General features: G+C 33.5%; 1 protein-coding gene across 17 annotated transcripts in view; it reads right to left on the bottom strand.

Moving 5' to 3' along the window:
- The window catches only part of LCORL (ligand dependent nuclear receptor corepressor like), a 156,960-nt gene that overhangs the window by 104,963 nt on the left and 39,108 nt on the right, over nt 1-12,889 (bottom strand). For 14 of the 17 annotated variants that reach the window (XM_032854303.1, XM_032854293.1, XM_032854276.1 and 11 more), the window contains exons 3-4: nt 2,151-2,230; nt 1,144-1,273 (exon numbers count right to left, since the gene is read on the bottom strand). In XM_032854303.1, the coding sequence (XP_032710194.1) occupies nt 1,144-1,273; nt 2,151-2,230 (210 nt within the window). The remainder of the gene's footprint in view (nt 1-1,143; nt 1,274-2,150; nt 2,231-12,889) is intronic. The other 3 variants (XM_032854326.1, XM_032854310.1, XM_032854316.1) reach the window with 1 other exon arrangement.

Genomic DNA, 12,889 nt, shown 5'->3' with positions numbered 1-12,889 from the left:
AGAGAGAGACTCTCAAGCCAACTCCTCACTGAGCACTGAGCCTGACAAGGGGCTCTGTCTCATAACCCTGAAATCATGACCTGAGCTGAACTCAACAACTGGACACTCAACTGACTGAGCCACTCAGGCGCCCCTTAACTTTAGTTTTTTTTAATGTAATGAATGTAATCACAGATTCTTATATTTCAACACAGAAAAGAACTCTTAACACTGAGGACTAAACAAAAGCCTCCTTGCTCAAAGATGAAAATTCTTTTCCATATTATTAATTAAAATCTGGAAGTTAGCAATTTAAGAGAAAAATATCCAATATTAACCTAATTTCAAAGAGGGGTAAGGCAAAGTCAACACCTAGATGAAATACAGTAATGTTTTTCTTGATCTCTGGAAAGTGGGAGGCAGAATGGTAACTGCTCCCAACCTGCATTCCCCCTACACCATGACTCACTCCAAAGATCTATATGGTGAAAATTAAGACACTCTACTAACGAAGAAATTGCCAAGAACAAAAAATGGAAGGTTCTATATTTATTAAAATTTTTCTCAAGTAACTAAGATAAAAAACTACTTCTCTCTGATACATGTGTATGAAGTAAGGGAACAAGTGAAACAAGCCTCATTTGGTTTAAATAATTTAGACAGACAGGAAGCAAAAAAGAACATTTGACATTTAATGTTAAGTAAGCATACTCAAGCTACCAAAGAAACACTGAAACCCCAAGCCAGCAAATATACTCCAACCCGGCTGATAAATGATTTAACTGTTATATTTCTAAAGACAGCTTTGTATATATCTATCACTTATTGAACATGAAAGAACTTTTGAAGTCTTAAGAACAGCAACAAAATAAGGAAGACCAGAAGCATAAAAAAATTTCCTGTCTGCCTATAGTAGATGAGAAAAATGTCTGATAAAGTCAGGAAGAGATTTGAGAAAAGAGTGGTGAAAAGGAATGGCTAATAGAAGATTACCACTACAGTAACTGAGAATCCTAATGTCCCTAAAAATGTGAAGAAAAACTAAAGATAAAAAAATAATAAAAAATAGAATAAAGACTGGCATATAAAAAAGACTTGTGAGACAAATACAAACAGTCTAGATCTTTATTGCTAATATTAAATGAAAAGGTATACCAATATTACCTTTCTTTCGAAAGAGTGCATTTAGGTAATTTTCTGCTTGGCATTCAATCTTTTCAGTGTTGGACTGGCCCTGAGATGATAGTTCCTCCGTTGGGGTTGACTGTGAAGAATCAAGAGATGGTATACAATCCTAAAATTATAACAAAGCAACAAAAAACAATCCATTTTAATTACACAAGTGATTCCATTAAAAATAGCCAAAAAATATTCTCTAAATGCTCATTTGTTCTATTTAACAAATTACATAGAGAGAACATAAAATTTGGGACAGGAGTCAGGAGAAAATAAATTTAGCTCTGATATCAAATTAGCTTTATTTCTCAGCAAACTATAGCCAAAAAAAGGGGGGGGAGGAGTGTACATAAAATACATTGCTAAATAAATTCACTATACAGCATGCCAGTAATGAGAGTTTTAACAACAAAGTAGTTATGTTTACCCACTAATCTGACCAAATGGGTCAAATTCTCATTTCTTCTCAGCCTTTCTCACAATAGTAAAGAATTAGGATTTCACACCATACAAGAAGATGCTGCTTGTCTAGTTTATGCCCGTTTATAGTAGACACAATTCAATCATTTACACAGGAAATAATTCTGATATCCAGAAGACTTCAAGAAAGTAAAAGGCTAAAAAGTAGTACCACGTTATCCTCCCAACTATAGATTCCTAAGAAATCAGACTATAGAGTGGTCTCAAACCAAGCTAGGCCTCTGAGCTCACCACTGCCTACCTAAATACAAAACAGATCTAAACTGAACTTCATGAGTCAGGGAGCTGTAAGGAAGAAATGTGAAATAAGCAAAAAGGATGAGTGTTTTGTGATTTCACCTGCAAGTCAAGCTAAATGTTAGCCTTCTAACATAAGACTTTAAAATATTCTTCTCATTACCAAAATCAAGTATTTAAATTTCCATTGTAAGTCACCAATTTTCAGAACAAATTAAAAAAATTGTGTTACATTTGTGCAATTAGTTCAGAAATAATTTCATAGCACTAAAACTTACACTGACTGCTTCTCTCTGTAGGTTACAAAATGAACATTTTTCATCCATAGACCAGTCAGTCAGCTCTTCTGGTTCACAGTCTTTAAAAGAGGGAAAAATATTCATTAAATACACTAACTTTATTAAAACAAATAAAATTACCACTCTCCACAGCAAAGACTCATTAAAAAAAAAAAAACAAAAAAAAACCAAAAAACAACTAACTACTAATAGTAAGGGGAGAAGGCCTAACTTTAAAATTAAAGTGATGACATCTAGAAAGAAATAAACAGAGAAGACTGTAAGGAGAGTAATTTTCCACTATTATGGGACAAAGTAGCAAGAACAATGAGCTGATTACAAATTTATTTTCTAACAATAGGGTTTTAAGTATCATCTAACCTTCTAAAAGATTTAACTTATAATTACCTACTAATTTTTAATTTTCACTATGAAAGAAATCAAAATAGGGAGGTATGGGGAAAAATAAATTTTACACATCATGAAAGCAACATAAAACAGACAAATGGAGTACAGCACCAGAAAACCCCATAGATTTGAGAAAATGATATGCTCCTCCAAAAAAAAGTAGAAATCCATAGCTAAGAAGTCAAATCAAATTTTTATTACATTGTTTAAAGGTGGTGTTCCAAGAGTTCAAGTAAAAGGCAGGTAAACAAGCTACATTATTCCACACAAAACATGAATTTTTTTTCACAAGAATGTTTCATATAATCCAACTATTAGAAAGTTTGTGCAAAACAAACATTTTATGATGAAGAAATTTTATGACACTGTAACAACACTGCCAACCTAACTATACTTGGTACAATGATTTTTCAAACTTACTTCTTGCAGTAAAACTCCCCTCAAGTTCCTTTCCCAAATAAATCCTATATAGAACCTCCAGTATATGAATCAATTATCATCTGAGGCAGTTACATGGGTACTAATGTGAAAAGCATTGATATACCACAGTAATTTTCTCTCATACTTTCAAAATAAATAAGTTGAATACATGTTTCTGTTAAAGTACGCAGGAAGTAAGCTTACCTTTTCTTGGAATGGTAATAAATAAATACCAGTTAGGATCAGCCCCCAAGAAATTCTTGCATCAACTGAGATATACACAAGTCAGAATAGAAGATAATGTAATCTGCTGGAGTATAAGGAGTGTACTAATAGCTCCCTTTGGTTTGGGCCCTGGTCTAGAAATATTTCTAATATTATCCAAACTTAGAAATGGTAGACCAATGGTGGACCAATGGGACCCAGCACAGGGTAATGGAAAGATAACTGGGTTTAAAGTCTTCAACTGGAATAGAACGTACTAGTTGTTACCCTGTCAAGTTATGAAGTTTTTAATTTTCCTGTCTGTAAAATAATGATCCCACCACCTTATTTGTGGATCAAATGAAAAAATGTGAAAATATTTTATAAACTATAAAACACCATCCAAAGGCTAGTTACTAACAAAGTAGGGTCATCAGTAATTATTTTTAAATCCTGCACAATCACAAATGTATTTAATATGGGTCATTTGCAGAAGACAGATAATTTTAATATACCAGTTTAAGAAAACTGACCACTATTTTGCAAATGATTTGATAAATCAGAAAGTTTAAGGAATCTATACAATTAAAAACCCAGAATTGTAGTTACCTAGGTTTATAATTTTATTCAATCCTTTGACCTATCACTATAATAGAATAATACATTCACACTCTTTTTTTTTTTTTTTTTTAGATTTTATTTATTATTTATTTGACAGACAGAGATCACAAGCAGGCAGAGAGGCAGGCAGAGAGAGAGAGAGAAGCAGGCTCCCCGCCCAGCAGAGAGCCCGACACGGGGCTCGATCCCAGGACCCTGAGACCATGACCCGAGCTGAAGACAGAGGCTTAACCCACTGAGCCACCCAGGTGCCCCTACATTCACACTCTTAAACGTGGAATTGTGCAATGTCTCTTACTAGGAAGGCAGAACTTTCAGTAGAATGAATGTGGGAAAAGTGACAATATATATTCCAAGCTGAGGCTTTAAAAGGTATGGCAACTTGCCCCAGTTATCTTGAGTTTCAACCATCCAACATGGAAAAGAACTTGCCCCACATAGCCATTACTCTTTCAGACTGGGACCGGCAGTCATCAGAAGTGATCCCTGAAGCCCAGTGAATCAGATTGCCCATAAGGATGCAATAGATTTTAGAGCTATTTGTTAGGCAGTATTATTGTGCAAGAACTTGACTCATATGCTAAGCATAACAATTTTGATAGATCAAGGAAATCTTACTGCTTTTTTATTATGGCTTCATGAATAAAAGATATGAAGGGAATCCAGCATTAGAATTTTTTAAAAATAGCTAGTAGTCCTGGAGAAGAGGTATTTTTGAAAAATCACTGTAGGGTTTCATGAAGTTTTAGTGATAAATATGTTGAATTGAAGAACAACGAGTTTGGAATAATTAAAACAATTACCAGTTATAAGATAAAATTGGGTATGCTGAGATTATCTCATTTATTTTAGTTATTTAGAAGTTCTTCAAAGAAACATTAATTAAAATAAATGCCTGTGTGATTAAATAAATGGCCCTGAATAATCAACAATTATATAAATGCTATTACATTTTGTGGGTAAAAAATCTACAACTTTACTTACCAATATTTAATAACACTTCTTTCTATGGAACTTTTGATTTTGAGTCCAAATAAATGATGGTGAGATATATTATTTTTTTATTGGAAAATAAATTTTGAAAAATCAACTCTAGGCCAGATTTCTCTGTCCAGGTTATCTTTTCATGCTGTAAAAGTTAAGTAAATACTATAATAAAACAGATTTACTTCTCAAGCAAAATATGACAATAAATCAGATATCCATAAAATAAATTGTCTCTCATTTTGCAATTTTAATACATGAAGTTGTATAAGCTCAAAAGGGTCAAATTATGTACCTTCCAGAAACAGTCTTATTAATAAAAGGCAATGTCATAATGAAAAGTAATAGTAGGGTGCCTCGGTGGCTCAGTCAATTAAGCATCTGCCTTCAGCTCAGGTCACAATCCCAGGGTCCTGGGATGGGGAGCCCTGCATTACATGCTCCCTGGTCAGTGGGAGCCTGCTTCTCCCTCTCCCTCTGCCTGTCACTCCTGTTGCTTGTGCTCTCTGTCAAATGAATAAATAAAATCTTAAAAAAAAAAAAAAAAGAAAAAGTAATAGTAAATGACTAACAAAAGATCAACCTTTTCACCATGGATATATATATTCGTGGTCAAAGTCTGGTTCCAATCATTTTACCTAATTTGTCTTGGAAAGATAACAGACTTTGAAATTAGAGAGCCTTGGTACTGAGATATCTTCCAAATACTAAATGTGGCCTTTGCAAGTTACTTTCTCTGGGCTTCATTTCCTCATCTGTTAAAATGAGGATAATGACTGCATCTTAAGACTATAGTCAAAATTAAATAAGAACATACACAGAACACCTAAGAAGTTCAATAGGCGTTACTTTCATTTTCTTTCAGATAATTTTACTTCCTTTGAACATTTTTATTCTCTTTTGTACCCTTTCACCATAAGAAATAAATTTAAAGTTCCTAAAGACAAAGCCCAATGAAAAGTGAAAAAAGAGAATACTGAACTAGATTTCTCATCAAGGTCATGAAAAAGTGGTTTAACTATGTTGATTTTGAGGAAAGATACTGAACAGTGGGCAATGTTACTAAAAAATAATTTTTCATTATAAAACTACGTCTTAACTGCACTGAAAACTACAAAGGAGAAAAGAGAAAACTATTTGTAATCCCATTATCCAGACATAATGATTAACATTTTGCAATATATCCTTCTAGTTTATATTCTATGCCTTTTTAAAAATCAGCATTAGCGGATTCTTTGAAAATATCAAAAAAATTGATAAACCTTATGCAGACTAACCAAGTAAAAAAAGAGAAAATATCAGAAATTAAAGATGGGGTCATCACTGTTGATTTTATGAATAATAAAAAGATAATAAAATATTATGCAAATGAGTTGCCCACAAATTTGGTAACACCAGATGAAATGGACAAATTCCTTGAAAGACATTATCTACCAAATCTCAAATAAGAAATAATAGATCATCTCAACAGGACTATATCTACAAGAAATTAAATCAGGGACTCCTGGGTGGCTCAGCTGGTTAAGCATCTGCCTTCAGCTAAGGTCTTGTTCCCAGGGTTCTGGGATCGAGTCCTGAATTGGGCTCCTTGCTCAGTGGTGAGCCTGCTTCTTCCTCTACCTTTACATCCCCCTACTTGTGTGCTCTCTCTCTCCCACTATCTGACACATGAGTAAAATCTTTAAAAAAAAAATTAAATAAAAAATTAACAACTTTCCCAAACAGAAAGCTCCAACCCAGATGATTTCTCTACAATCTATTTCAGAAAATAAAAGCAGAAGTATTTCCTCATTCTATCATTTTTATTATCTGTCATCATTACCAAGTACCAAAAACAGTCTGAACACCTCACCCAAGAAGATATGTAGATAGCAAATAAGATTATGACAAGATGCTCAATAGTATATCCCATTAGAGAACTGAAAATTTAAGATGAGCTACCACTACACACCTACTAGAACAGTTTAAGTCTGAAACATGGACAACATCATATGCTGGCGTAAATGCAGAGCAAAAGGAACTTCAATTCATTGCTGGTGAGAACACAAAATGGTACGGCCATTGAAGATAGTCTTACAGTTTCTTCAAAGCTTAACATAATCTTTCTACACCATCTCGTAAGGGTGCTCCTAGGTATTTAGGCAAATGAGTTGAAAAGTTATGTCTATACAAAACCTTGCACACAAATGTTTACAGCAGCTTTATTAATAGTTACCAAAACTTGGAAGCAACCCAGATGTCTTTCAAGTACATCAATGCATAAGCAAACTATGCTACATCCACCCAATGCAGTATTATTCAGTTAATAAAAAGAAATGAGCTAAGATGCCATGAAAAGACATAGAAGCACCTTACATGGATATTATTCAGTGAAATAATGAGTCTGAAAAAACGAAATACTGGGGGCGCCTGGGTGGCTCACCGGGTTAAAGCCTCTACCTTCGGCTCGGGCCATGATCCCAGAGTCCTGGGATGGAGCCCCACATCAGGCTCTCTGCTCAGCAGAGAGCCTGCTTCCTCCTCTCTCTCTCTCTCTGCCTACTTGTGATCTCTGTCAGTCAAATAAATAAATAAAATCTTAAAAAAACAAAAAACAAAAAAGAAATACTGTATGATTTCAACTATATGACATGAAGAAGAAAAAAGGAGAGACAGTAAAAAGAGCAGTGTTTGACATAGGTTGGGGACGGGGAAATAAAAGGTGGACTACAGGTGATTTTTAGGGCAATGAAACTATTGTGTAGGATACTGTAATATGAATATGTGACTATGAATTTGCCAAAATGCACATTACAACACACACAGACTTGGCTAATGTAAACTATGGAGGCTTTAAGTAATAAAAGACATCAATATTGGGTCAATAATTCTAACAAATGTACAACACTAATGAAAGATATTAATACAGAGAAACCTTGGAGGAGGTAGGGTATATCAGAAATCTTTGTACTTTCTACTTGGTTTTTCCTATAAACTTAAACTGCTTTAAAGAATGATATTTCCTTTAAAAATTAGGATATTATACACATATTTGTCACAAGTATTTCCTATGCTCAAATATACTTCTAAATCATTTTTAATAAATAAGTATGGACCATCAAACAGATGTATCATAACTTATTTAATCAATATTCTATTGTTGGATATTTAGTCTATTTCTCTAAGCTTGGTATTATAAATACATGATGAATACACGCAGATAAGTTTTTGTGTGCACAATGATAATAGCTAATATAATTTATGTAACTATAAAATAGAGCAGTATTAGATTCTCTGGTTTTAAAATAAATAATCCATATTGGAAAACTACTGACTTAATACTAGGCAATGAATTCCTAGAAGAAATCCCACTTACTCATTTTTTTCCTCACTGCTCATTACAGTTCCTGACACAAAATAAGCATTCAAAATATTTCATCTAACAAAAGAGGCAAGAAAACACTATAGGGAAACATAGCCTTTTCAATAAATGCTGGGAAAACTGGACAGCTACATGTAAAAGATGAAACTGGACCACTTTCTCAGATTATACACACAAAAAACCCAAAATGGCTTAAAGACCTAAATGTGAGATCTGAAACCATAAAAATCCTAAAAGAGAACAGAGTCAGCAATTACTCTGACATTAGTGGTAGCAATATTTTTCCAGATATATTTCCTAGGGCAAAGAAACAAAAGCAAAAATAAACTATTGGGACTACATCAAAATAAAAAGCTTCTGGAGAGCAAAGGAAACCACTAACAAAGCAGAAAGGCAATGTACTGAATGGGAAAAGATATTTGCAAATAATATGTCCAGTAAAAGGTTAAGAGGTTAATATCCAAAATATATAAAGAACTTATTCAACTCAATATCCAAAAAAAAAAAAAACAAAAACAACAACAAAAAAAACCCCACAACAAACAAACAAACAAACAAACAAAACTACTAAAAAATGAGCAGAGGACTGAAAGAAACATTTTTCCGAAGAAGATAAACAGATGGCCAACAGGCACATGAAAAGATCTGCAACATTGCTCATCACCAGGGAAATGTAAATCAAAACCACAATCAGATATCACCTTATATCTGTCAGAATGGCTAAAATCAAAAAGGCAAATAAGTGATGGGTATTAAGGAGGGCACTCGTGATGAGTACTGGTTGCTGTATGCAAGTCACAAAATTCTATACCTGAAACTAATATTACACTGTATGTTAACTAACTAGCATTTAAATAAAAATTTGAAAAAAAAAGGGGGGCAAGAAATAACAAGAGTTGGAGAGGATATGGAGAAAAAGAAAACCTTGTATGATGTTAGTGAGAAGACAAACTGGGGGAGTGTGGAAAACAGTATGGCGGTTCCTCAAAAAATTAAATTTGAAATACCATATGATCCAATAATTGCACTGCTGGGTATTTACCCAAAGAAAACAAAAACAGTAATTCAAAAAGACATATGAACCCCTATATTTGCTGCATTATTTACAATAACCAAGATATAGGAAGCAATCCAGTGTCCACCAATAGATAAATAGAGAAGGAAGATGCAAGATCCCCCCAAAGGAATATTACACAGCCTTAAAAAAGGATGAGGCTGTGACATTTGTAAGAGCATGGATGGATCCAGAGAATATTACATAACTGAAATAAGAGAGAAGGAGGAAGACAAATACCATATGATTTCACTCACGTGGAATCTAAATCAAATAAGTAAACTAAAAACTGAACTGGACCTATAAAAACACAAAATAAACTGATGGTTGCCAGAGGGAACAGGGGGTGGGTGAGAGGATGGGCAAAATTGTCTCAGGGGAGGGCTTCCAGTTATGGAATGAATAAATCACAGGAATAAAGGCACAGCATAGGGAATATAGTTAATGACGCTGTAATAGCCTTGTATGGTGACAGATGACAGCTCTATTTTTGGTGAGGACAGCATAACATGTAGAGAAGCTGAATCGCTATGTTGCAACACCTGAAACCAATGTAACACTGTGTGTCAACTATACTCATATAAAATTTTTTAATGTTTTACCTAATAAATCTCATTAAAAGGTAGTTTTGTTGTCTCTATCATATACTGTTTACAGTTGAAAAAGATATTAAGTCAAAGATACTAAATTTCAGTCAGTGGTACACTCAAGGGTTAGCAAACCTTTTCTATTAACAGCCACATAGTAAGTATTTCAGGTTTTGTAGGCCAGACCACCTGCCACACCATTCAACACTACTTTTGTAGTACAAAAGTAGCCACTGACATTTCGACAAATGAGATGTGTTCTCAATATAAATTTATTAACTGAACAATTACATTTGAACGTCATAATTCTCATATGTCATGAAATATTAATCTTTTGATTTTTTTCAACTATTTAAAAATGTAAAAATTATTCTTAGCCCATAGGCCATTCAAAAATAATTAAAAAGCTGGATTTGGCTAATATGCTATAGCCTGCAGACCTCTGACATAATCTCCCTTTGGCTCCATCAGTTTACACAGGTCAACCACACTCTACAAATTTTTGTAAATATTCATAGTAACGGCATGTAAATCAGATGATCCCACAGGTGAAAGAAACCAGCTCACAAATAAGACATGAGAAAGGACTGACTAAAGCAGAAAAAAAGAGGGAATTTTTGCTTAAAAGTTCTGTGGCACAGGAAAAACAAGTTTTGGAAAGATGGAGAAGGAAAAGAAGCACAGAATATAAGGAACTTTTCTGGGCATACATAAAAGTTGAAGTTTATGACATTCAAACCTTCTTTGTAGAGTCCCCCTTCTCGCCAAAATATTTTCCCCAGAAGGAGAAAAAGTCACAAAACATACCAAAGAAGATAGAAAACTAAGGCTTCTGTTTTGTTTCCAACAAAATAAAAATTAGCACCACTTAAAAGCTTCCTTCAAACCATTCAATCTGGAGGTGGTTCTGAATCAAACTCAAGAATTAAAATACAAACCTCTTAAAACACTCATATATACAATACAAAAGTCTTAAACTTAAAAATATGCTCTGTGCCACAGTTGATTTAAGGTAGTAGTATGAAATTTAGAATGTATTTTCCACAGAAACAGCAGTAGATATGCAATTCTATCTAAATCAATGTATTATAAAGTTAAAATACTATGCATTTAATTGTATAACAAAAAATAACTTAGAGTAATATATAAGAATCCTTTGCTAGCCAATATATTTGGTTTCTCAGTTTTGGAAAGTGAGTTAACAACGGTTCGGATTTCCAACGATTTATCTAAAAACATACACTAATCTATTTGATTCCTATATACAGATTTGCATGGTGAGAAATACCTATACCTGTAGTCCCCGCATCTAAATATTAAACCATTTTTAACAATGACAACAAAGAAACCACAATTATTTATCACTTATTTATAAGAGGATAAGAAAGAAGCTAGAGATATCTATAATGTATAGTTTCTACATGCCTTTTCAAGAGGCTCTATATTTTTGATAGTACTAATTGAATTTCCCTCAAAATATATGGCTGTCTTCATTCTTGAACAGATACAGATGTATTGCAATAATTAATATCATCATTCTCAAGGCTACAATTTAATTATATTTTTTTTTAATTCAAAAAAAGGAAATAAAAGTAGAAGAATTTACCTAAGAAACCTGGAGGAAGAATATCTGGGGTGAAAAAAGCAACAAATATGTGTCTATATGCAAGTTCCAAAGCTTAGCTAATTTTGTTAACTACCCCCACCAAAAAAAGCACTAAAATGAACATAAAGTACAAGATCTATCTGAATGTAAATAAACTGAGATATGCAGCAATGGGTATTAAATGAAATAAGTAAATTAATTATAAATCTACAATGAAATACTGTGCAGCCATTGCAAAAGATGGTCTAGACTTTATACACCCAGTGAGCACAATAGGCACAAAAATTATAGATAATTATTATCTTAATAATTATCACAGAAATCATACATACTGTGCATATAGTATATACTGCTATAATTAAAGAATAAACACATACAAACATATATTTTACATTCATATAAAAACGTTTAAAAGTTATCTACAGATCACGGAGGTAGGGGTAATTTTTTCTTTCTGTCTTATCTGTATTTTTGAATTTCCTAAAATAAACACGTCCAACTTGTATACTAAAGAAATACTAGTTTAAAATCAAAATACAAAGCATTTATTTCCTTTAGAACATTCTGCCCTTTGTATAATAAACAATTTCTGAAGGATCATAAATATATACGTATATATACAACTATATAAATAAATAAGTGAAAGTGGGGGAAGCAACAGACTGAGTCACAAGCTGTAATTTGGGTTGTCAGAAGGCAATTAAGTATAATGCTGACTTCTGATATGAATGAGGACAGCAGGTTAAGAAAGGAAGGTTGAGGGGCGCCTAGGTGGCTCAGTGGGTTAAAGCCTCTGCCTTCAGCTCAGATCATGATCTCAGGGTCCTGGGATCGAGCCCCGCATCGGGCTCTCTGCTCAGCAGGGAGCCTGCTTCCTCCTCTCTCTCTCTCTCTCTCTGCCTGCCTCTCTGATTACTTGTGATCTCTATCAAATAAATAAATTCTTAAAAAAAAGAAAGAAAGAAAGGAAGGTTGAAGAAATGTCAGGCTTTGGTTAAATTCTTGTTTTTTTAGATTTTTCCTTTGTTCATTTGTAAGCTCAGAAAAATAGGTGAAACTAGTATTAGTATTGCTAAAAAATCAGGTAAAATACTTAATTCAGTGTTGAATTATGATTAAGATGAGAAATGATTGAAGTTAAGAGAAATAAAAAAATGATTTTAGCTGGAAGAATAATAGAACAATAGTACAAGCACATTTCGGAGTCTCTACTCTTAAAGTCATGTTTTACATGGATATGAATTCATCTCGGAGAAGACAGGTGGTTGAGACAAAACATCTTTCATAGATACCTTCAGATCTATGATTCCTAATTATCCAGCTCAACATTAATAAAGAATGGGCAGAAAAGTTTTGACTACTCCCTCAAAAAGTTTTGACTACTCCATCATTCCCTCACCGCAAAAGACTTAAACAGCAGAGAGAGAAGGACCTTTAAAGATGTCTGGAGTCTCAGTAGAATGTAAGGTACCATAGTAGAAGGCAAAAGAGTTA

The sequence above is a fragment of the Lontra canadensis genome, unplaced genomic scaffold (genome assembly GCF_010015895.1).
Source record: "Lontra canadensis isolate GAN:19392208 unplaced genomic scaffold, GSC_riverotter_1.0 scaffold1, whole genome shotgun sequence".
NCBI classification, from domain to species: domain Eukaryota; kingdom Metazoa; phylum Chordata; class Mammalia; order Carnivora; family Mustelidae; genus Lontra; species Lontra canadensis.
Note: the sequence above shows the minus strand (reverse complement) of the source record. Positions and strands in the feature narration are given on the sequence as shown.